Below are 26,773 nucleotides of genomic sequence, written 5' to 3'. Positions count from 1 at the left end.
AGACCGGAACACAGCCTTTAGGATCTGAGCCATCTCTCCATTCCTTACAATCTACTCATTTAATACTCTTATTAAACAATTCCAGGAAGTAGGTACCACCATGGCTCCCATTTTGCAGGTGACTGATGATAAGTGTGAGGGTTAATATTGGTTGTCAACTTGACAGAATCTGGAATCTCCTAGGGGAACAGCTCTGGGGACACCTGTGAGGATTGTCTAGATTAGGCTAGCAAGCATGAAGACCCACCTTAACTGTGGCCCTTAACCACTGTTCCTTCCCCAAGTTAGCATGGTTAACCATCACAAGGGGAGATGTCCATACTGACAGTTGGTTGCCCCGAGGCCCACCCTCAGGGCCAGGACAGAACCTATTGTGTTTGGAGGAGGAGGACCTCTGAGGACTTCACCCTTTGCCCCTGCATCTAGCTTATATATTTGGTATAGCTCTGGGCAGCATGGTGCCAAAAAAGGGGAAGGGGCTGGGTAATGGAGCTATTCATCTTCCTAGTATCCTACTTTCTGCTTTGTGCTGTTGTTCAGAGTGAGTCTGACCATCAGACAGAGGTGGGAGCACCCACCTTGCCTCTTCTCCCGGAGGGCTGCACTGGTAACTTAGGGAAATGCAAAGAACTGGCATAGCAAGTCACACACAAATGCAAGACAGCCACTCAATGTGGCTTTCCTTTGAAGAACAAAGGCAAAGAAAATTGGCTCACCAACGAGAATTAAGTGGTAACAATACGCGGCACGGAAATCAAAATCAGTTCAAAACTGGCTCGCTCAGAAAAAATATGATTCTGAAGAGGAAAGCTGAATTATGTGAGGCCTTTGAATGGTGGCGTTTTAGTTTAAAAGGCCTTTGTAAGGGGATTTTAGTGCTTGGAGAAAGGGAGAGGTGGTGAAGCCCAGCCCAGGCTTCCATCTCACTGCAGGTCTCCTGGAGTCTCTCTGTAGGCAGTGCCCATCCATGAGCTCTCTCTCTCCCCCCCCTCTCCCCTCTCTCTCTCTCTCTCTCTCTCTCTCTCTCTCTCTCTCTCTCTGTGTGTGTGTGTGTGTGTGTGTGTGAGAACATATATATATGTGCACTTACAGAAACTAGCATCTAGGCCATTTTAGACCTCAGATTCACTGGCCTGGTTCCAGCTCCAACAAGAGCACCCCGCCGCTGTGGCCACCCAGGTACATTGTGTCTTCAGGAAGAACTCATTTGGGCTTTGTGTTTCTCACTTTCCTGTAATTTGGTAGGAGCCTGGCAACCAGGGACAAACTGTCCTAGGTCAAGACTACTGAGGGGTGACCAAGGCCAGAGTGTGGGTCACATTGAGTCACAGAAGGCGAAAGTACACTAGAATGGGAAGGAGACTGCTGGAGAAAGAATTGGTATATGAAGGGACTGAGCGAGTTGCAGTTTCCAGTTCATGGCACTGGCCTCGCCCTCAAGGCACCTACCAGCAGCACTCCTGTAAGAGAGTGCCAGGAGGGGCCTGGAACATCAAAAGAGATTCAGACAAAGCCCCAAAGGAGGGACATAGGCAGGGGTTATGGAAGATCCAATGTCTGGATCTCCAACCACCCTCTGATCTATTGACACCTCTACTGAGAGAATCGCAAGCAATCCAGGGGCCAGGGGAACCCAACACTGCTGTCCCTGAAGGTCAGCGGAGATGGCAAAGCAAGGACATTTTGGAAGGGCAGGTAGAGGACATCCAACTGGTTAGTGACAAAATACCTGATAAGAAAGGAAGAGAAGGTTTATTCTGGCTTCTGGCCTACAGCTCAAGAAAAGACATACTACAGAGCAAGGGAAGACACATGGCTGGGGAGGGAGGCTGGCTAGACACCCTGTATATGCAGCCAGGGAGCAGAGAGTGAACAGGAAGTGGGTCCAAGTTATAAGACTTCAAGACCCGCCCCAAATGACTCACTTCTTCCAGCAAGGCTACAAAACCCCCTAAAGGTGCTACAACAAACAGTACCACCAGCTGAGGACTGAAGGTTCAAACACTTGTCACTTGTGGAATATTTCATATTAAAACTGCAGCACCAGCCCAGGGTCATTTCCCATAGGCCACAGCTTCTTGGCCTCCAGCCAAGTGCAGCCTTTATAAGACACAACTTCTCTGGCCAATTTCAAAGCCAGGCTTCCTGCTGGGAATACCTGTTTGAACAAAGCCTTTATTGTCTGTTCCAGCAGCAGGGCTGGAATTTAAAAAGCTTCATTTTCAAGACTGACTGGCTTTGGTCTGTCCAACCTGGAACTTACATTTTAGAGTCAAATAGAATTATTTAAACAAAGTATTTCTATGATAAGCACAGAGTGCTTTTTTTTTCAATCTGCTACCCCCTCCCAACATTTCTAATAAGAAACCTAGGCCCATTCTGTGGCTAGCTCTTAAAATCCCAGTTTCTCTCAGCTTCTGTTTGCCTGCTCTTTGTCTCTTTGGCCTGTCTGGTTTTGCTTATGAACAGACTGTAAAGGGCCTCATCCGATTTCACCTGTCCCAAAGGATGCACTGTCCTTGAGCAGTGTTCCTACCTCTGACATCTGCTTCTGGGCTTGACACAGCCATGTGCTGTCATCTGGTTCCAGAGACGACATGCTTTCCCTTGTGTCCCTCTCTTTCCTCTCCTAAGGTCTCTTCTCTGACAGTAGCTTCCATTCTCAGCTGCCTGTCCCCAGCTCCAGGCCTGCATTCCTCTCTGCTAGTCTTCATCCCTTACATGCCATTAAAGTGGAAGTGTTGGTCAGTATCTGCTCTCTTGGAAATCACACTTGCTCTGTACTGTTCTAGGCAGAGGGTGTCCTGCCAGGTGACAGCCAAATGGCATGGTTCTCCATGCCATGGGGCCAGTATATGTCAGAGAGGTTGATGTTGGTTCTGAGAGGTGGCCTACTGGTCATAGAAAGCCCGCAGGACATGAAGAACTGCTTTTCCACAGCTGTGGAGGCAAACGAAGACAAGAAGGCCATGGAGCTCAGACACGGGACAGGTCCAGCAGTTGGAGACCAAGATCAGAGACCATCTGTTCTACATGGCTTCCTTCCATGCAAACAGATAAATAGAATGCACACACTCTCTCCAAAGACAGAGCTGAACTCTTATCTAAATGCTCCATGTGAGTCAGATGCTGACAGAATGTATGCTACAACAGGAAGGACCCCAGCCTCATCTGATGTATGATAGGAAAAGATACAAACACACCAGGCAGAATCAAAGTTGCTCTTTTCTAAAGGGAGACCAACAGCTGGCCCTCTAGAGAGCCCCCCCACACACACCCAGTTCTTCTCATAGGGGAAGATGTGCAGCATAGCCATCTACTTCCTAGAGAATCCCCCAGGAAGAGTCCTCCCCTGAGCTGTGCCGCCAGGGTCCTCCACAGGTGGACAAAGTCTGTTCCTCAAAGGCTACAAGCTCAGGAGATGGTACATGGGCTCCTGAAGGACTACAAATATAACCCCCACCCCACCCCGAAGCAAAGCGCTTGAAGAAGCTGAGTCAACTCCCAAATTAGCTTTCTCTTTTCTTTTCACTGTGTATGATCTGGTGTGTGGTGCATTCAGTCATGAGTGTGTATATATGCACATGTGTGCTGGTACACACGTGCATGAGAGCATGTGTAGACCCGAGGATGACATTGGGTGTCTTTTTCAATTGTTTTCCACTTCATTATGTTTGTTGGGTTTTATTTTATTTTATTTTATTTTTATTTGTTTGTTTGTTTGAGACAGGGTCTCTCTTGGTGTAGCCCTGGCTGTCCTGTAACTTACTCTGTAGACCAGGCTGGCCTCAAACTCACAGAGATCTGCCAGTCTCTGCCTCCTGAGTGCTGGGGTTAAAGGCGCGCGCCATCATGCCAGGCCACAATTTGGCTTTTTAAACATTAATTAATTAATTGTGTGTATGTGTGTGCTCTTTCTCTGTCTCCTACTTGTAGATCAAGATGTAGCTCTCAGCTGTTCTTGCCACCAGGCCTTTTCTCTAACCCTCCAAAACCCAAAGCTTCAAATAAACTTTCTTCTATAAGTTGCCTTGGTTGTGGTATCTTCCACAGCAATAGAAAAGGAACTAAGACAAAGGGTAGAATGGCAGTGTGATCTCTGACCTGACTGACCACTGTGGTACCTTGTGAACTCCTAACAGGAGGTGCTCACACCTCTTTTAGCTTCTGGGTCAGATTATGTGTGTGGTTCTTTTGGAGACAATCTGACAATCCTGTGGGGTTTGGAATGAAACAAGGTTATTACTTTATAAAGATAAACAAATTCAAATTGCTTTTTTAAATTTTGTTTGGGAAGCTTACCTTACTTAACCTGTAGTGGCAGAGTTGTTAACCTCGGAGGAAAGAGAACCCCCAACACCAGCTCATGACACATTTCCTGTCGAGTCTCAGTCCTTCCCCAGAGACAACAGGCCAGCATTAGCTGTCACACCTCTCCTTAACATAAAATGACATGCATGAAGACATCTGGGCTTATTGGTTTAATCAATACGATAGAAGTATAGCAGCAAGCCAATGCAAGCAATTACAAAATGTCCTACTTTTCTATGTTTAAAATAACTTGTCTTAAATAATCTATAGCAACTAGAACAACAAGGACACGTGAGGGACTGCATCGCTTCTGCCACAATGCCTGTGGCCATTTTATTAGTAATCATCTAACGAAGTCTCCTAGTGCTAAGTGCACATGATCATTTAGAACCTCCATCACTATATTTGGCCTCTTGTTTTCCCTTATAAATAACTGGGCCTAAATATAAGAATTTGAGTAGAACTGAGCACGTATGGCCCCAGGCTTGCACTGAGAGCACTTGTCCCTTAACCCTGGAGCACCTGGAGCTGCCTGCCCCAAGCATGCCATGCTGTCCTTTAGTGCCCCGTGCAGGTTATGTATGCTGCTTTGGTAACTAGCTTCAATTTTAAACTGGTGTAACCCATGCAGGACTCAGCAGAACCAAAGGCTAAAAGCTCTGTGCCATGCTGTCCCCCTCCTGTTCCCTCCCTTCAGTGCTGGAGGAGTGGTCTTTTCTTGCACTGTGCAGCACTGAACAGAGCCTTAGAGCTTTTTCTTGCCTCGCAACAAGGTAGAGGATTTCACGGTGCTCTTAGTCGCCTGGTTCGTAGTCCCGGAGCTTTTCTCGGGTTCTGCTTTGAGTTCAGCAGAAAGGAGTTTGGTGGATGTTGAGTTTGAACAGCTCACGTCAACGCAATTTGCATCTGGCTTCTTGGCAGCAACGGTGGGCTATTAATGAAAGAAAAGGCCTAAATTAATTTTCAGATGTTAAAAAAAAAAGTATATATAGTAACTGAAGAGAGCAGGAGACAACAACATTCCATGAGACTGTGAGGCAAGGGCATGCTCCAGCTTGGGTAATACTGGTCAATGTGTAAAATTATCCCTACATGTCCCAAAGTCTCTTTTACCTCCTTCAAGAGAACCAAGGTGTTTAGAGCTTTTCGATGAAATCAAATGTTGTTTAAAACTCTGCCCTGGGAAATTCACTAAAGACCCCTGAAGGTCTGCACAGGGATGTCCACCTGGACACAAATGGACCATCACATTCCATTTCTTCAGATTTCCAGACATTCTTCCTAAGGTGGCACAAAGTTGCTGCACTCGGCCTGCTCTCACTGTTAACCCCTTTCCTGCATTCATTCCAGGGATGGGCTGCTTTTACCAGTCAAGCAGGCTGCTTTGTACATTTCTTTGAGTCTCAACTCCTCACTGGTTAAAGGGGTAAAACAACATTTGAATGTTCACTTCAAGGAGTGGTGATGGGAATGAATTGAGGAGGTGGCTAAGAGAGCTGTATGAGGTTTGCAGCAGGAAAGCACCAGTTAGAGGTGACCTTGTGCTCTCAGGTCATCCCACTCTGCAGGACAGGAAGCAGCGGCCTAAATCCTGCAGTCACAGGGAGACAGGGTTCACTTTGACCTTAGGTTCATTTAAAGAGTGATCATTTTAATTAAGTGAAGCTGAGCAGAGCGTTCTAAAGCACAGGGACTGTCCCAGGAGACCTGCAAAGCAGGTCAGAACAAGCTTTCCCTACGCAGAACAGCATGGGGAAGGGCACGCACGAAACATCTTAGATAGCTGACACTGCTTTCAGAGAGCGGGGAAAGATCACACACCGCACTAGACAAATTGCTCCGGTGTTTCCTTGATCTTCCTGGCTTTAGGATATGAAAATTTGTACTTATACATTTGTCCAATGAATACAAGTTCTTATGGCTGTAGCAAAACTTCAGGGCATCTACACCCTGGTACCTATATTTCAAGAAAGAGTTGTGTGGCAGGTGTTGATTGTAGACATCCCTGCAGTGCACTTCCTCGGAACATCCCTCGGGCCTGACTCTATAGGAGTGACCCTTGAGCAGATAATACTCTAAGAGTATCCCACACCTTGAAACAATTGTATAAAGTTTGAAATGGAAAAGGTCGTTTCCTCTACTCTTCTCAAAATATACAAGTTGCCTCCACTGAATTCTTTGCAGAAACAAAACTGCAGAATCTTTACCATTTGCTAAAGGAGCTGCTGCCACCATGTTGAAAACTCACATTCATTAACAGGGCACAAACACCACCCTGGACATTCTGGTGTCTGGCTGGGCACCACTTGCTTTCCTGACACATGGAATTCATCTGAAATCTTCAATTCATAAAATTTAACTAACTTTACACACAAACACTAGCTAAAGGTGAAGCCACATGCTACCTTGGTCCTATTGGACATTCCAACCCGGATACTGAGTAGTTAAGGAAATGCTTTACAATGTTTCCATTACAACCAGCATTCTGTGAAATAGGAGCAGAGGTTCAGTCATTGGCTTTTACATGTATATTCATGTCTGGTTCAATGTTTCCATTCTTCAGGGTTCCTCTTTTGTGTTTTTTATTTAATTTACATTTATTTATTTATTGGCTGTTTGATTAAGTGATTGATTGTGGGTGCTGTGTGTCACATGCCATGGTGCACGTGTGAAGGTCAGAGGACAGCTTGTAGAAAACATTTGTTTCCTTCTCCCATGTGAGTTCCAGAGATCAAACCTGGGTCATCATATTTGGCAGAAAGAGTCTCTACGGGCTGTGGTGGTTTAAAAGAAAAATTGGCTCCCAAAAGGAGTGGCACCATTAGGAGGTATGGCCTTGGGGAGCAGCTGTGGTCTTGTTGGAGGAAGTATGTCACTGTGGGGGCGGGCTTTGAGGTCTCTTTTGCTCAAGCTTCACTCAGTGTGATACTTAGTTCGCTTCCTGCTGCCAGCAAGATGTAGGACTCTCAGCTACTTCTCCAGCACCAAGTCTGTCTGCTGCCATGATGATAATGGACTAAACTTCTGAAGCGCTAAGCTGCCACCTCAATTAAATGTTTTACTTTACAAGAGTTGCTATGGTCATGGTGTCTCTTCACAGCAATAGAAACCCTACCTAAGACACCTGATGACTACCTAACTGGCCCCACTGCAACTTTCAATGTACTTGTCTCAGAGGCTATAGTCACCAGGAGGAAACACTATGTCTCTACATTCTTGGATCCAACTTTATATGCTTTAGAACTTTATTTTTGAATACAGTATCTCAATGTAGTTTTTGGAATTTTATGAAAAAAATGTGGTAGGAGAAATGAAACAGCTAAGATGTCTAGTGGCTTTTGGCATAGAAAAAGGATATTTCTGTTTCCTTATGTAGCAAGATGAGGAAATTTAGACCCCTCAGCCACATGTGTTGATTTACAATTTTAGTGATCTTTAAAAAAAATTCATAGAACTTACTCATGGTTTAATAAAAATCTCTTCCTTGCCTCCTAGTTAACACAAACCCAGCCTCATAAAATGCAGCCAATGTTTATCCATTTACAATGTTCAACTTCTCCATGTAATGACAAGCAAACTGTTCAACTGAATTTCAATTTCAATTGTCACTTCCATGGAGAATAGGTCAAAACTTCTGATGTCTTAGCATATCTCATCCCCAGCTTTCTTTCACCCTTTCACACAAACCGTAGTGTAGTGCAAACATTCCTTCACACCTTGTTGTCAAACTGATGGTTACCTTGCGGATCTCTCTCTCTAGATTCATATGGCTTGCTTGTTCTTTCTTCAGATTGGGCAGTGAATCTCTGCTTGGATAGGCCATTGGTTTTTGGCCAGTCCCTTCACAGCAGATATTCCACTTGTCTCCACTCTTTTACTAGTACTAATGGTAATGAAAAGTGCAATTCTGAGGCAGTTGTACAAATTCACACCACCACCACCCCCCAGAATAGGGTGCCCGTTTTCTTTGTCAGTCTTACGCTCATGCACATTAAAGTTGGTATAGGCAAAGATAGGGATTTGTTTTTATTTATGTGTATGTGTGTAAGTGTATGCTGCATGCATGAGGGTACTCATGGAGCTGGAAGAGGGCACCAGATGCCCTGCAACTGGAGTTACAGCACTCTGTGAGCTACATGGGTGCTAGGAATCTAACTCAAGTTCCATGAAGAGCAGCAAGGTCTCTTAACTGATGAGCTGTCTTTCCAGTCCTGACAGCCATATTTTAAATAAGTCCCAGAATTTGCTTGAAATTGTGATATCTGTTCCTTCACTCCTTGTTAGCACCAATGCAAATGCACTTGCCTTTATGTGAACGTTTAGACACTTCTATGTCTATGGAGGAGGTCCTCTGCATTTCTGGCACTTTTTTTTTTTTTGCACATTGCAGTTGCATTAAGGTTAGTGGGCAACTGTTTAGGAAGCAGAGTCATAAGGGGTTTTCTAGAGTCTGAGTATCTCCAGTGTTCCTTTGCTGGAACCATCTCTGGTGCCAGCACACCACAGGGTCAGAACCATCATGCTGTGCCTGTTGGGGAAGGTTATCTTCACAGGGAACCAAGCCTCTCCTCTCCTTAGAAGAGAAAAACCAGAGGCAAATTCCAGATCCAGGGTTTTTCTAGAATTGTACCAATCTTAATTTTTAAGGGATTTTTTTTGTTTAGGTTATAGATCATCTAAGTCTGGGCTTCACCTTTTCTTTTCTAGTGGCTGCTGGAATTCCCTCAGGAATCTTTGTTATCACTGATGCAATTTTACAGTTTTGTAAGTAATAGGACAGAGAAATGAAAAGTGAAATTGCCAGGGCTCTGAGATCTTACAGGTCATGATAGGCAAACAGGACAGGCATTCCTGTAAGCTTGCCCAAAGCAGGAGAAAGAGGGCAGAAGGATCCTTATCAGTACCAGGGGAAAGTTCCCAGATGACCATCATGAGACTGTAGGCCATCTATTTGTCAACCCATGAGAGAACTGAAAAATCACTGCTGGCTGTGTACTACAGACAGTGCATGTTAAAGCAATGGCCAAGAACCTGCTGCCATCAGAAAACATCCGCAGAATCAGGAGGAAACCTGTATCCTTACATAGACCACGGTGAAGCCATACCAGCCTGTGCAGATAGAAGGGACCAGGATCATTCTGCCACTGGCTACTAATATGACTACAAGTGGAAATTTCTTTAGAAATTCTTCAGTCTAAAAAGATAGAAAAGACTATATAAGAAAGAAAGGGGAAAATACCTTGGGGCTGGGGAGATTGCTGCAAAAGTTTGAGGACCAGTGTTCGGATCCCCAGGAGCTATGTAACAGTTGAAAAGCCACCCATAATCACAGCACTTGAGAGGCAGAGTCTGGGGATCCCTGGAGCAAGCTGGTTAGTTAAGTTAGCCAGGATGGCAAGCACTAGGCTCAATAAGAGAGCTGAGCATGGCCAAGAAAGGTATTTTGATATTAATTTCAGGCCCCCAATGCACCTGCATATACACATGTGCTCACATATATGAGAACACACACACACACACACACACACACACACACAGAGAGAGAGAGAGAGAGAGAGAGACAGAGACAGAGACAGAGACAGAGACAGAGACAGAGAAAGATAATAAAAGAAAAACAAACTATAGCATGGCACAAAGAAGGGGCATATCTACCTGAGGAGCTACATGTCAGTTCTGCATGCTGTGGTCAGGGTGATCATGCCAGGGTCACTCTAGCAGATTTTCAACTATTCATCTGTGACAGATTCTTAGCATGTGAGACATCTGGAAAGTAGCTGATCTGACTCCGTATAGAGATGAGAAAGATGACCTCACAATCCCCCCCCCCAGTTTTGCCTTTTTCTAATTCAGCACCCTTGACGTGATTTCTTCAGTTCATATTATTCATCATGAAAGGGGTCTGTGTGTGCAAGGGAAGCTATGTAACAAGAGACTAGGCTGAATACACACATTTCACTGCTCACTGGTGTAACTTCAACCTGATGAACTTATCTGGTGATAATGGATGCAAAGCCTGTGAGCTCTCGGCACATCCTGCAAGTTAATACCAGAGTGTGATTACTAGAAACTGTTACCATTCCTCTGAATTTTGAGTAAAATACATGCTATTTAAGTAAAGTGGTTTATCGCCATAGCAACCACTTCTAGAGTCACACATTCAAATTATAGGCCTGCGCAAGGTCCAAATGACAAATTCTGATACAAGTTTTCTGCTGTAGTTTTGCTCACAATGGTCACCCATCTTACCTCACATTCATGTGGTTTTCAGAAGACAGAAGAAAGGAAAGGAAAGCAGGAATGAGAGAAATCAACTTGAAAATATACAGACTCCCTTTTACAAGGTTACCACATAAAGATCTGGGTCTTGCATGGAGTTAATGAAAGTAAAATTTAACTTGCAAATTAGAGAAAGATGTAAATAGCTTTCTCCTCTTTGCTGCGGGGGGTATAATTTATATATAGTAGAATACAGGAATCACCAGTATGCTCTGAGGAGCTCTGACAAACACATAGACCCGGGTAACAGGCACCACAGTCAAGAGACACAGCAGCTCAGGGTGCGAGCACTTAGGACACACAGGCCCTGGGTTCAATCTCCACCCTAAAAATGAACCCTGCCAAGATCCTCTATGCTCCCTCTCCTTCCTCTTATTTTATTCTGGGGCCACAAGTGTTCTGATATTTTTAGACATAATTAGCTTTGATTCTTAAAACACCATATAAATGAGAGAAGAGTACAATGTGTGAACCTTTGTGTCTGATTTCTTTTGCTTAAAATGTTAGTTGAAATTTAATTAAAAATTTTGTGGAGCTGGGGAGATGGCTCAGCAATTAAGGGAGTATACTTCTCTTGTTTGCCAAGAGTTTGGTTCACCACACCCAGGTTAGGGGGCTTAAAATAGGCTGTAACTCCAGCTCCAGGTTACTGAACACCTTCTGGTCTCTGTGGATACCTGCGCTCACAGTCACCCCCCCCCTTTAATGTTTAAAATCTTGAGTTTTTAAAGTGTGTGTGTGTGTGTGTGTGTGTGTGTGTGTGTGTGTGTGTGTGTGTGTGCCGTTTATGCTCTTATTTTTGCAGGTGTGTGTACCCATGTGTGTAACTGTGAAGGTCAGTGGTTGACATTGTCTTCCGCTATTGCTTTTCACCTTACTTGTTACGTATATTTTTATTTTATGTGTATGTGTGAGTGTCTGAATGTATGTGTGTACACCACATGCATGCAGGTAATGAAGGAAGCCAGAAGAGAGTATTGCATCCCCTGGAATTGGAGTTACAGGAAATTATAAACAGCCATGTTGGTGCTGGGAACCAAACTCAGGTCAGGTCCTCTGAAAGAGCAGCCAGTGCTCTTAACTGCTGAGCCATCTGGCCAGCCCACACCTTATTTTTTGAGACAAGGTTTCTCACAAGTTGGCTAGACTCCCTAGGATCCTCCTGTGTCCACCTTTCAGTGCTAGGATTACAGGCATGTGACACCATACCAGGCTTTCTACATATGTGCTGGCAATCTGAAGTCAGGGCCTTGTTTTTGCATAGTAAATACTTTACCCACTGGACCATCTCTCCACCCCTAGTTAAATTCTTTACTGATATATATATGCTGATTAGTATATTATTTTAAGATTTTAAATATTCATCTAGGCATTGGTAATTCATTTTTCTTTCCAAGTAGTATTCTAATAACATGCTGTATTCCATTATAATAACATAGCATTATATGTTTACCTATTCTTCAGTTAATGAACATTTGGACTACTTCTGCTTTTAGGCTATGTAATAAGTTGTTATAAACATATCCTACAAATATTTTGGGGTAGTTTACAAATTTTTCTATAAATTTGGTATTGCTTGGTAAACAGCAAGTGAATATTTAACTTTATAAGTAACACCAACTTGTATTTTGGAAGGATTCTGCAGAGGGGATGTTTGAATTTCTATCAGCAATGTAAGAAAAGTATACTTGTTCTACATCCTTGCCAATGTTTGGACTGGCTAGTCTTTAGTTCTGCTGATTCTACTATGTATGTCTGATGTCTTGTTACAGCATTTACATTTTCCTACAGCTGTGATGCAGAGCATCTGTAAGGTACGGTTGGCTCCATCTGCTCTGCCTATACAAGTCTTGTGATGTTTGTTTTTTGATCCAGGGTTTCTCTGTCTCAGGTAGTCCTGGCTGTCCTGGAACTCTCTATGTAGACCAAGCTGGCCTTGAACTCACAGAGATCTGCTTGCCTCTGCCTCCCAAGTGCTGGTATTAAAGGTGTGTGCTATAACTGCCCAAAAAACTAAGCTGCCTATTATTGTTTAGAGATAGTAACTGTTTTAGTTATTGTTCTCTTGCTGTTAAGAGAAAGCATAAACAAGGAAACTCTTATGAAAGAAAGCATTAATTTGGGGCTTGCTTACAGTTTCAGAGGTTTAGTCTAGTATCATCATGGTAGGTAGCAAACAGCCATGGCATTGGAGCAGTAGCTAGGAGCTTTAGTTCCTAGTCCATAATCAGGGAGCGGAGAGACAAAGGGAAAGTGGAGAGACAAAGAGACTGGGCCAAGCTTAGGATTTTGAAACCTCAAAACCCACTCCTGGTGACACAATTCCTCCAACAAGGACACACCTAATCCTTCCCTAAACAGTCCGGAAAACTAGGGACCAGACATTCAAATATATGAGCATATGGGGACCATTTTCATTCAAACCACCACAGAAACAATCAACATATTTTGGATACAAGTCTTTTGTTAGATGAATTTTTGAAAGTATTTTTTCTCTGCTTGGTCATTGCTTTCCTCATATGCGTTCAGTGAGCAGGTGTGTTTACTTTTATGAAGCCCATCCAATCAACTTTAAAAATTGTTATCTGTGCCCTAAAACATCTTTGACTACTTATTGGATAAAAATAGTCTCTTATGATTTATCCTGAGAATTTTATGGCTTAGCTTTTAGATTTATATCTAGCTATCACAAACAAATTTTCATATTCATTTTCAGCTAGGAGATAAAACTTCATTTTTTACTCTATAGATGGCCTAACATTCTAGTGCTATTTATTAATAAAAAATTCCTTCTCCATTGACTTTTCTAAAGACTTTTAAATCAACTGGTCACATAAGTAATGAGTCTCTTTCTGTATGGCTACCTTATCTATTCATCTACTTGTCTGTCCTTAGAAAAACAACACTTGCTATTAACTAGCACAGCTACATAGTAACTATTAAAATCAGACCATGTAAATAAATCCTGAAAAATGTAACCTTTTCAGTTTAGTTTGGTCAATCCAGCTCTTAATGTACTTACAAATAAATTTTAATTAGAAAAATTAATTTTAATTTTAACCAGAAAATCAGTTGTTGACTATTTCAATTGGGATTGGTTTAAAGTTATAAATCAATTTAGGAAGAACTGGCATCCTAATAGTACTCACAATTTTAGTCCATGAACATGTTATATCTCCCCATATTGTCAGCTCATCTTAGCTGAACAATATTTTGTAGATTTGGGTGTAAAATATTTTGTGCATAGTTTGTTTTCTTAATCACTTTATTTTGAAATAGAACTCTGACTTTCATGCTAAGTTTTTGCTCAAGGTTTCTGTGTCTGCTTTATGAGAGATACTGGCTAACAATTTTCTTCTCTTTTAACATCCTTGTCGTGTTTATATTAATGTTGTTCTTACCCTATAAATTTTTTTTTGTGTAAAAGCCTCAAAGGTTTATGCGAGTTTCCTCTTATTTCTTTATTGAACATTTAACGGAATTAACCACTGAGTTCATTTGAGAATGAAACTTTATTTATAGGAAAAAAATGCAATTTAAATATTTTATTTACAAATAAATATAAAATGATAGGGTTTCCATTATGTCTGTTTTAGTAGTTTCGAAAATGGCATTGATGATTTCACCTCAATTTTTTTCTTTTGGTTTTTTGAGATAGGCTTTCTCTGTATTGCTTTGGAGGCTGTCCTGGAACTAGCTCTGTAGACCAGGCTGGCCTCGAACTCACAGAGATCCACTTGTCTTTGCTTCCCAAGTGCTGGGATTAAAGACTTGTGCTACCACCACCCAGCTTTCACTTCAATTTTCTAAGCTGGCATGATGGTTCACATCTGTAACCTCCATATTCAGAGGCAGAGGCAAGAGAATTCCTGCAAGTTCAAAGAGACTGTGTTCTCTGTAGCATGTTCCAGACCAGCCAGTCTCTATGACCCCACCTCTCCAAAATCCCTCAAAACCAAAAATTAAAAAAAATAAGCCCTTTCTACTTGATGACATTATTTGTGAGAATCAGTGACACTGATTGATGGGAGCCAGGATAAAGAACAGGTGGAAAGTGACAACCTGAGTGTAGCCTAAAGGGACCATCAGAACAGTCATAAACTGCCAGGTATAGGAGTACCTAGAACTCCAGGAGAAATTAAGAAGAATAGCAAATCTTGCCCCAGCCAGCTGAAGATCAAATCTACCCATTCAAGAAGCACAGGCAACCCTGAGCAGGATTATTGTGAAAAACATGCTTAGCAATATCATGGTACCAAATAGAAAGAGAAAGTCTTAAAGAGTCCAGAGAAAAGTGACATGATACACATAAAGAAGGAATATCTTCATTTAACAGGCCCTTAAGAAAACCTGACAGCCAGAAGTCACAGGAACAACCTTTAAAATGTGGAACCAAATCACCAACCAACCAAATAAAACAGACAAAAACCTGTCAGGCCTAAAATTCTACCAACAAGGCAGTTCCTAAAACATTTAAAGCAAAAAAGGGATGTTTCCAGGTGAAAGACAATGGAGGGGACTCAGCTGCAGACAGCAGCAGAGAGAATGCAACAGAGCCTGTGGAGCTGAAGGGGAAGGATGCCAGATGGAAACCCAGACCCAGGAAGGAAAGAAGAATACCACAAATGCAAATAGCTGGGAAACAGAAAAGACATTTCTGCTCTTAATTTCTGGGAAATATATATGACAAGTTTAAAATTAAAATGATGCATTTTCTGTGCAGTTTATAATTGTGTAGATAAAATACATGCAACAATTATAGTATAAAAGTGGAGATGAAGAGACCAAAAGAATGCACGTGGAAAGGAAACATAATTCATTATAGTTAGTTCTCTGCCATACAGTCAAACAGCCATAGGCCCCAGGAGTATCTGAGCAAAAGGTGGGCTTGGGAGGCAAGGAAACAAAAGGTTCCCTAACATGCCCCTTCTACCAGGGGACTGTGGGTAAGCTGGCAGTGAAGTCTTAGCCTCGTCCAGGAAGCTCTCTGATGGGAGCAGGGACCAATGATTTCTTGGAATAGAAGACTTGCTGTGGACAGGAATTAGGTTTGCTTACTCACAGGGTCACCATATATCACAGTGAAAAGATGCAAAGCATGACTAGATAAAAGAAAAAGTACATCAGGAATGGCAGTTCACACCTGTAAATCCCAGCACTCAGGCAGAGACAGAAGGATCTCTGAGGCCAGGAAGGGCTACATAATTAACCCCTCTCTCAAAACAAAGAAGAAAGGGAAGGGAAGGGAAGAAAGGGAAAGTACATGGAGTGAAGTCTGGTAACACAGGGGACAAGCCATCTCCTGAAGTCAGTTGTGACTGTGTGCAGGAGCAGATACAGAAGCCATGGAAGGGTGCTGCTCACTGGCTTGCTCTACATGGCTTGCTCAGCCTGCTTTCTTACGGAACCCAGGAACATCAGCCCGGGGATGGCACCACCCACAATGGCCTAAGCCTGGTCCCATCAATCACTAAATATGAAAATGTCAGCAGGGCGTTGGTGGTGATTGCCTTTAATCCCAGCACTCGGGAGACAGAGGCAGGCGGATCTCTGTGAGTTCGAGGCCAGCCTGGTCTCCAGAGCGAGTGCCAGGACAGGCTCCAAAGCTACACAGAGAAACCCTGTCTCGAAAAAGCAAAAAGAAAGAAAGAAAGAGAGAGAGAGAGAGAGAGAGAGAGAGAGAGAGAAGGAAGGAAGGAAGGAAGGAAGGAAGAAAGAAAGAAAGAAAGAAAGAGAGAAAGAGAGAGAGAAAATGTCCCTAAACCTGGTATTATGAAGGAAATTTCTTAATTGAAAACTAAACAGTACAGATACAGATGTCCTATTGCAATACTTCAATACTAGAATATGAAAATTGATTAAAAAAGTATGGAAGTAGCATCAAATTTTCACATCATAACTGATTCTTTTGTACTCAAAAGCTAAAATTTAATTTTTCAGGAAAGAAAATGTTTTATGCCATTCAACTAAAATCCAAGAAAGTTTGACTTTTTCATCATGAAAGTATCATCATGGCTTTGTCAAATGCCAACCTTTTGAAGACAAATTTGAAGTATAGGGTGAGACCTCCTCTGCACTGGATCTTCCCACCATGCCTAGGGTGAGTGGAGGTAGGTCAGTGTCACTCAGGGAAAGAGGAGAGCCCTCAGTTCAACTGTTATGGTTTTAAACAAATTCTCACTTTCTTTGTTCTGTCATTGTCTTTTGTTTTTTTTATAATTAACTCACAATTTTTCTTTCTAAGTTATATGACTGAAATATAATTATAATGTACTTCTTTTACTGTTACTATTGGTTTTTTATTCATTTATTCTCTCATATATTCCAACCTCGGTTCCCCCCACCCCAAATCCCACCTTCTTCATTGACTCTTCCATTCCTATTCAGAAAAGGGTAGTCCTCCCAGGGATGTCAACCAAACATTGCATATCAGGTTACAATAAGTCTAGACAGCTCTCCTCATGTTAAGGCTGGTTCAGGCAACCAAGTAGGAGGAACAGGGTTCCAAAATCAGGCAAAAGCATCAGAAACAGCCTTGCTTCCTCTGTTAGGAGTCCCACAAAAACACTAAGCTACACACTCTAACATATATGCAGAGGACCTAGGTCAGACCCATACAAACTCCCTGATTGTTGGTTTCATCTCAGTGAGCCCCCTATGTGTAGGTGGATTTTTCTTTCCCACCAGCCAGTTCCAAAAAACCACACATAGATTTAATATTAATTACAAATGTTCAGCTGTTAGCTTAGGCTTGCTACTAACTCGCTCTTACTAACTCATACTTCTTATTTATACTCTGACACATGGCTTGGTACCTTTTCTCAGTAATGCAAGTTCTTCTTCTCTCTGCGTTTCCTCATGATTCTTAGACTCTTCCCTTCTTCTTCCCAGAATTCTCTCTGCTCCAAAAACTCTGCCTAGTTATTGGCCAGTCCATTCTTTATTAACAATGAGAGTAATACATATTTGCAGTGTCAAAAAGATTATTCCACAGAACCTATGAGTGCAGGTTACTTGATTCTGTTGGTTTTCTTGTAATGTTCTTGATCCTTCTGGTTCCTACAATTCTTTTTCACCTTCTTCCACAGAATTCACTGAGTTCTGTTTCATGTTTGGCTGTGGGTTTCTGCATCTGTTTCCACCAGAATTCTCAACAGAAAAATCTCAAATTGTTGAGAGGCAATTGAAGAAATATTCAGTATCCTTAGCCATCAGGGAAATGCAAATCAAAAGGACTCTGAGATTTCATCTTACATCTGTCAGAATGGTTAAGATCAAAATCACTAGTAATATCTCATGTTGGCAAGGATGTGGAGCAAGGGGAACACTCCTCCATTGCTGGTGGGAGTGCAAACTTGTACAGCTACTTTGGAAACCAATATGGCAATCTCTTAGAAAATTGAGAACTGATTTACCTCAAGACTCAGCTATACCACTTATGGGCATATACCAAAGTACACACCATTCTACCACAAAGACACTTGCTCAACTATCTAGCTTTATTTGTAGTAACCAGAAACTGGAAACAACCTAGATGTCTCTCAGCTGAAGACTGGATAAAGAAAATGTGGTACATTTACACAATGGAGTATTACTCAGTTGTTTAAAAAATAATAACATCATGAAATTTGCAGGCAAATGAGTGGAACTAGAAAAAAATCATACTGAGTGAGGTAACCCAGACTCAGAAAGACAAACACGGTATGTATTCACTTACAAGCAGAAATTAGCTGTAAGTAAATAATAATCATGCTACAATCCACAGACCCAGAGAGGCTAAGTAACAAGAAGGGCTCTGCTGGTGTGACTGCCTTAGCTTCTGAGAAACAAAATTTGGGAGCACTAAAGACTTCTGAGATTCCCCAAAAGGGATAGGGGAAGAATGGAAGGCAGACATGATGGGGACCTTCCTTTTCAATTAAAGCCAAATTTCAAATATTTTAATGAATATAAATCAAAAGTGTATTTCCTTAGTTTTGCAGGTACAAATTATATGGTTATACCAAATTGTCCATAAAAATCTAATCTAATATTAACATGCAAAACTTTTTTCATAAATTATGTCAAGATTCACAGAAAAAAATTAATAAACAATTTTCACTTTTAAGTTTGACACTGGGTGATCCTGTATGTAAGTGGTCACTGTATTTCTGGTCATCATTCCAGAATTTTACTTTATTTCTACATATTTATCATGTACAAGGTTATGTGCTGATTTGTGATATATTGGGTAATGATTAACTACCTATTTGTCACCTTAAAGTTTTATCCCTCCTTCTGTTTTGTGTTTTATGTTCTTCAGCTTTACTGTGCCATTTTTACTTTAAACACTTCTTCAGTGAAGTCTTTATATACTAATTGCACAAAATAATGCACTTTGTTGTGATATTTTTACATATCCTCTATAACATACTTTGATCATAGTCACCACCCCATAATCTATCCTAGCCATCCTCACCAATTCCTCTGATCCTTTTTCCTTTCTTAATAGTACCCAGTTTTCTTTTATGCCATTGTTCCTGTAAATTTCACATACCAAAGTAAAAATTTTAATATGTGTCTTTCTGAGTATGGATTGTTTCACCTAATATGATTATCTTCAATTATTCAGTTCATGTTCCTGAGAATCACAGATTTTCATTCTTCTTTATACCTGAATACTGTTCTATTATACATTTCTTCCTTCTCTGTTTTTTCTTTCTTTCTTTCTTTCTTTCTTTCTTCCTTCCTTCCTTTCTTTCTTTCTTTATTTATTTCTCCTTCTTTCTTTCTCTCTTTCTTTTTCAAGACAGGGATTCTCTGTGTAACCCTGGCTGTCCTGGAACTCACTTTGGAGACTAAGCTGGCCTCCAACTCACAGATATCCATCTGCCTCTGCTTCCCAAGTGCTGGGATTAAAGGTGTGCACCACCACCTCCTGGCAATTATGTATTATAGTCACATGTTCTTTTATACCACATTTTCTCCATCCATGAACTCAAAGGTCAGCTGCACTGACTCTGTACTTCCCTATTTTAACTAGTGCTGTAATATACACAGATGTACAGATACTGTACCGTGTGCTGCCTCTGATTCCTTCAGGAGTACACACAGGCGTGGTACAGCTGGATCATATGAGAAATCCCCATACAGTTTCCACAGTGATTATACTAACTTGTGTTCCACTAATATGTTACTTATTCTCTGCATTATCACTAGGATTTGTTGCTTTTATTTTATTGATGACAGAGATTCTATCTAAGGTCAGATGAAGTTTTGATGTAAATTTCTCTGATAGCTAAGGATACTTAACATTTTTTATGCATTTATTGTTACATTATTGCATTTACTTTATTTATATTTATTATTTAAATATTTATACTTTATTTACTTAGGGTGTGTGAGTATATGTATGTGTGTGAGAATGTTGTGTGTGTGTATGTGTGTAAGTGTGTGTGTGTGAGTGTATGTGTGTGTATGAGTGTGTATATGTGTGTAAGTGTGTGAGAGTGTGTGTGATGTGTGTGTGAGTGTTGTGTGTGTGTATGTGTGTGTACACCACTGTGCATGTGTGTAGGTCAGAAGACAACTTGTGGCATTAAGTTCTTTCCTACTGTGCAGGTTCTGGGGATCAAAATCTAGTCCTCAGGCTTAGCAGCAAACACCTTTACCCACTAAGCCATCTTGCCAGTCTTTTGTACTTCTTATTCTGAGAATATCTGTTTAGCTCATTTCCCATCAATTAGTTGGATTATTTGTTCTTCTGCATTTAATTTTAAGAATATTTATGCATTATGCATATTAATCCTTTATAAAAAAACAGCTATAAAGCCCATTCTGCAAGCAGTCCCTTTATTGTACTAGTTGTATTTTCTGTGCAGAAATTTGATTCAAATACCATTTGTCAGTTCTTGCTGTCATTTCCTGAGCTACTGGGCTCGTTGTCTATGCCTGTCTGTCAAAACAGTGTCTCATGTATCTCAAGCTAGCTTCAAACCCCTATGTAGCCAAGGAAGGCCTTGAACTAATATTGAGAATCATAGATGTGAGCTTCCAAATCAAGTCAATGTAGTGCTGGGGAAGGAAACCATTCAAGGTAGGTACTCTACTGAGTTACACCCCCCAGCCCTACTTGTGCCTATATCTTTAAGTGTTTCCCCATGTTTTTCAACTACAAGTTTCAAGCCTTACATTGAGTTGATTTGTACAGGGTGAGACACAGATCTAGTTTCATTCTCCAATATTTGAATGTTTAGTTTTCCCAGCCCAGTTACTAGAGGCTGCCTTTTCTACAGTGTAATTTTGGAGCATTTGTTAGAAACCAGTGACTATACCTGAATAGGCTTATGTCTGGGACCTTTACTTATTCAATTTGCCTACATGCCCATTTCTCTGCTGTGAGCATGCTGTTTTATTCAGAATGGCTTTGTAGTGTAATTAGAAACCAGGTATTGTAATTCTTCCAACATTACTCTTTGTTTAGGATTCCTTTAGCTATTCTATCTTTTGGGCTTCCATGAGAATTTTAGGATTGCATTTTGGTTCTGTGCAGAATGTTAGTAGAATGTTGCTGGGGGCTGCATTGATTTTAGAGACTGTTTTTGACAATGAAGGCATTTTAAGAACATTAATTTTTTCAACCATGAAGATGGAACATCTCTCTAGTATCTTTGATTTCTCTCTTAGTGTTGTATGTTTTTAATTGTGAAGTCTTTCACCTCCTTGGCTAGGTTTATTCCTAGGTGCTATAGATTTAGGCTATTGTGAACAGAATTGTATTCCTAGTTCCTTTTTTAGGATGTTCATTATGGTGTATAGAAAAGCTACTGATTTTTGTATCCAGATTTTATATATTGTTACTTTGCTGAAATTGTTGTCAAATCTAAGTTCCTTAGGGTCTTTTAGTACAGACAGGGATAATTTAAATTCTCCCGTCCCTATTTATATCCCCTTAATTGTTGTTCTTGCCTAACTTCTCTGGCTATTATATTAAACTTGAAAGTTGACACTAGAGTCCTATTCTTAACTTCATATGAATGGTTTCAGTTTTTCCTCTGTGCAGTAGAATGTTGACTATACATCTATCATATAAAGCCTTTATTTCATTGATGAATAATCTTTCTATTACTAACTTTTTCTAACCTTTCATCATGAAGGGATGCTGAATTTTGTCAAAGGCTTTTAAAAAAAATCTATTTTGAGCTTACCATGAAATCCCCCATATGGTTCATGTGCCATATTACATTTATTGATTTGTACGTGTTGAACAATCCTTATACCTCTAGAATGAGACCAACTCCATCGTGACTATGACCTTTTTAAGGTTAAATTTGGTTAATGAGGGTTTTATTGAATTTTTTAACCTATGTTCATCAAAGATACTGGCTTATGCCGTTGTTTTTGTTACATCCTTACCCAGTTTGGGTATGAGAATAATATTTGCTCCATATAATGAGGCTTCTAGCACTCTTTGCCTTTCTGTTTTATAAATAGCATGAAGGACATTGGTGTTACTTAACTTCTAAGGGTCTGGTCTAGGGCTTCTCACTGGTGGAAGACTTTGCTACTTCAGATCCATTGTTACCTCTTGATCTATAGGGTTATATGTCATTTTGGTTTGATCTTGAAGTTTATTCAACCCATCTAAATTTTTCAATTGATTGAAATATTGTTTAAAGTAATCCCTAAAAGACCTCTGGGTTTCAGTGATACTTTTTCATTAAATTTTTATTTTATGAGTATGGAACATTTGCCTGCATGCATGTCTATTCACCACGTACAAGTCTGGTATCTATGGAGGCTAGAATAGAGCATTTGATATCCTATAACTGGAGTTATAGACAGTTGTGAGGCACCATGCCAGTGCAAGAAACTGAACTCTGGCCCACCAAACACTATCTGTTTGATTAACTCCTCTTTTATTCTAATTTTATTGACTTGGGCCTTTTTCTTTTGGTGAAAGAACTGTTTGTCCTTTGTTTCCCTTTGTTTACTGGTTCTTTGTGCTATTCTTTTGTTTTCCATTTCATTAGTTTTTGAGCTAATCCTTATCAATTCTTTTCTTTATTGGTTTTGGGTTTGACTTGCTTTCATTTTTATAAGACCTCTAGATAAATCAATAGGTTATTTATTTGATATCTCTCAGATGTTTTTAAAAATGTAGTCATCCATAGCTATAAATTTCTCTCTTAGAACTGACTTCATTGTGTCCTAAAGATTCTGGTATGCAAAGTTTTTGTTTTTATTTAATTCTAGCAATTTTTCATTTTTCTCCTTGATTTCTTCAATGACCCATTTTTCATTTTTGTTCAAAAACATATTGTTCAGTCTCCATTTGTTTGTGTAGTTTCTGTAATTGCTATAGCTCCTAGTTTCTAGTTTCATTGAAATGTAATCAAACACAATAACAAATTACTTTAATTCGTTTGCACTTGTTCAAACTTATTTATTTATATCCTACAATATAATCTGCTTGGTGAAAGTTCCATGAGCTTCTAAGAAGAATGTGTATTATGCACCCATTGGATTGACTATTTTGTAGATGTCTAGAAAGTTCATTAGACATATAATGTAGGTTAGCTCTGATACCACTCTTTTTTTTCTGTCACAATGACCAATATACTGGTGAAAGTGGATAATGAAATTTTCTACTGTTGTTGCATGAGAGTATATTTTTCTCTTTAGGTGCAGTTGTGTTTGTTTTATGAAATTTGGTACACAGATACTTGGTGCAAATATATATTACAATCATCATGTTCTCTTTGGTGGATTGCTCCCAATGTCAATATGTAATAATCTTATTCGCCTGTTCTGACTGATTTTGGCCTGATCTAGTTCTTATCATGTATTTGTATAGATATTTCTGTTACTTTTGAATTTTCACTTGCTTGGAACATTATTTTCTATTCTTTTACTTTCAGTCAATACATGGAATGTCCATAAGATGAGCTTCTTGCAGACAGCAAAGAGTTGAGTCTTACTTTTTAAAAAATCTAACTAGCTACTTGTCTTTTAATTAGATAATTAAGACAATTACATTTCGGGTTATTATTAGAAAGTATTTATCATTTCTTGACATTTTTGTTGCTCTCATAATGTTTGATTCTTTCCTAATTCTTCTAATTTGATTATATATTATTCTATTTGAATTTATTCCTGCCCATGCTCTCATATGTATCTTCCTCTTCTGTATGTAAAATTCTGTAAGTATGGTCTGCAATTCTGAGTCAGTGATCATGAGTAACTTTAATTTATGCCTAGAAGGTCTTTGTTTCTCTTTGCATCCCGAAGGATAATTTTGCCAGATATCATAAAGTAGGCTGAGTTAATTTGTTAATTTGTAGAGTTTGAAATACATTATGCTATACCTTCCTGACCTTTAGTTTCTTCTCAGATATTTGTTGTTACTCTAACATGTTTGCCTTTATAAGAAACCTGGAAGGTCTCACCTCTTTGTACTCTTGGAATTCTAAGTATAATATGTCATGGGGAGGTTCTTTTTCTGGTCATGTCTGTTTGGTGTTCTTAATGCTTTCTGTGTCTGGATGTACATATGTTGCCCCCAACTTGGGAATTTTTATGCTATCATTTCACTGAATAGATTTTCTATGTTATTATTCTATATCTCTACATCTGAGTCTATTCCAAGATTCCTAAGCTTGTCTTTTAATCATACCACAAGATTCTATCAATTTTTGTTTATAATTTATTTTTATTGTAATATTGTCTGAATGTTTTAATTCATAAATCTTCCTACAAACCTCGATATCTTCCCCCTAGATCTAGTCATTGGTGAGGCTTTTAACTCAGTCTTTTATTTGATTTATTCAACATCTCATTTCCAAAATTTTTACTTGACTTTTTTCCAGATTCTCTCTTTATTGAATTGCTCTTTCATATACTAAATTGTCTTATTTCATTTATCTGTTCATCCATATTATTTCTGTGTGTACATACACTTAGAGTCCAAAGAACAGCCTTGGGAACTATTCCTTGGGCGTTTCCCACTTTTTCTTTCTCTTCCTCCTCCTATTCCTCCTTTTTTAAAATATGGGGTCTCTCATTGGCCTAGAACTTGCCAAGTAAGCTTGGTTGGTTGGCTGAGCAGTGAGTCCCAGGTAACCATCTGTCTCTCTTTCCTAATGCCTGGATCACAAGCAAAACATACCATATCTGACTTGCTTCCTTACTTGCTTCCTTCCTTCCTTCCTTTCCTTCTTTTTCCCTCTCTCCATCCCTCCTTTCCTCCCTCTCTCCCTCCCTCCCTCCCTCCCTCCTTCCCTTCCTTCCTTCCTTCCTTCCTTCCTTCCTTCCTTCCTTCCTTCCTTCCTTCCTAATGTGGGTTCTGGGGATTGAATTCAAATTCTTGCTCTTACAAGGCAATTGCTTTGCAAACATTTTGCCAATTAAACTATCCACATAGGCATCTCCCTAACCCCATCATATTTTCCTTGAGTTTATTGATTTTTAAATTCATGTTATAAATTCTTTGTGTAGTAGTTTATCCATGTCAGTATATTAGATTCCAATATTATAGGCAATTAATATTGTGGGGTAGTGGGGATCTTGTTGCCTTGCTTTTTCATACTTCCTATATTTTTACATTGAGATTTCCATACTGGGGTTAAGTCATTATCTGGGAATTTTAATCTTTTGAATTTTTAAATTAGGGTATTTGCCACAGTTCAGGTGGAATTAAGCCATACCTGGACTGGGGGTTTGTCACAGCTGGGCTGGGGTGAGCTCAGCAACAAACTCCCCTTAAAATGCTCAATCACCAGTGCCACTCAGAAAGAAGTACACAAACTTCTTATGTTACTTATGTAGTATCAGTCATAATATATTAACAAATCAAATATGAAAATGCAATCAACACTTAAGAACCATTACCCGCCACAATATCAAAAACAATAAATGGGAGGAGACAAAGATAGCACAGAATGAACCAAAAAGATGCTAGTCAATAAAGAGTAAAGACAGGGAGGGAAAGAAGAATATAGTAAGGGAAAAACAAAAGGAGGATGAGGAAGAAGAGAGACTGTTCACTTGAAAAACTAGAAAAAGAAAATTTAAAAAGGGAAAAGAAGAAAAGAGGGAATGACCCAATTAAAGGAGTTTTTAAAAGGGGGAAATGGAAAGAATTTAAGGCTGGAAGAATATTAAAATTAAATTGTGAAAGGGGGAAATGAGATAAAAATGTTAGATATAAATATTATAAGTAAGCAGGTATGGTCCAGAAGTTTTAATAATTACAAAAATAAAAAAAAAATCCACAGGTTCTCTTTCTAGTGCTGAGGTCAAATATATGTTATGAGAGATGTGAAAATTCTGTTTGTGCTAAACAGACCTTTCTAGAATCTTAGGCTGTATACTCTTTGGTCAGCACCTATAGGCTGAGTTTGATTTGTCTTTTTGTTCTTTGTTTTGCGGCATACAACTATCATCCACATTCAATTGTCCTGGCTGGGGCAGAAAATGAGACCTCCACCAGCATTAGTTCCCGTTTGTTTTATTTTCTCTACACATTCCTATGGCTGCTCAGGGGTGAAGAGTATGTAAGGGGTTGCAACCATCCACATTAAATGGAGGACAGTGGGGCTGGAGAGATGGGTCAGAGGTTAAGAGCACTGGCTGTTCTTCAGGAGGTCCTGAGTTCAATTCCCAGCAACCACATGGTGACTTACAACCATCTGTAATGAGATCTGGTGCCCTTTTCTGGCATGCAGGCGTACATGGAGGCAGAATGTTGTTTACATATTAAATAAATCTTTTTTAAAAATTGGGGGACAGTGGTGGATCCCACATGGCAACCTCAACCTTCTGACTGGTGTTCTGAAACCTAGTTATCACATATGATTACTTGCAATGACTCATTCTGAGTCTGCCCGAGCTTCCTTAAGTTCCCAAATAAATGGCCCTGGAGGGCAAGGGACCTTTGTTCCCTTTTGTGTCTCTGTCTAGCTTCCCACTACAAAGAGCTCTCAATGATTCTGGCTCCAAGTATTTCTCCCTTAGCCATTCTAGACCTTTGGCCATCACTCACTGGATCAGTTCCTGACTACAAGTTCCTGGAGATGGAGAAAATATAGAAACCTTTGAATCCCCAAGCAGGAAGCTCAGATGGGACCTTAAAATGGCTTCCTAACACTTCTGTCTCAAAAGAAGGATGTCCTCAGGGCCAGTATGCAAATTACTGAATCTCTCCCTT

General features: G+C 40.1%; 1 protein-coding gene across 1 annotated transcript in view; it reads right to left on the bottom strand.

The window, feature by feature from the left end:
- Window positions 1–5,056: 5,056 nt before the first annotated feature.
- Window positions 5,057–26,773, bottom strand: part of Stk33 (serine/threonine kinase 33) — a 90,415-nt gene continuing 68,698 nt past the window's right edge. The window contains exon 12 of the mRNA XM_027410341.2: window positions 5,057–5,242. Within this exon, the coding sequence (XP_027266142.1) occupies window positions 5,057–5,242 (186 nt within the window). The remainder of the gene's footprint in view (window positions 5,243–26,773) is intronic.

This window comes from Cricetulus griseus, chromosome 3, assembly GCF_003668045.3.
Source record: "Cricetulus griseus strain 17A/GY chromosome 3, alternate assembly CriGri-PICRH-1.0, whole genome shotgun sequence".
Classification (NCBI taxonomy): domain Eukaryota; kingdom Metazoa; phylum Chordata; class Mammalia; order Rodentia; family Cricetidae; genus Cricetulus; species Cricetulus griseus.
Note: the sequence above shows the minus strand (reverse complement) of the source record. Positions and strands in the feature narration are given on the sequence as shown.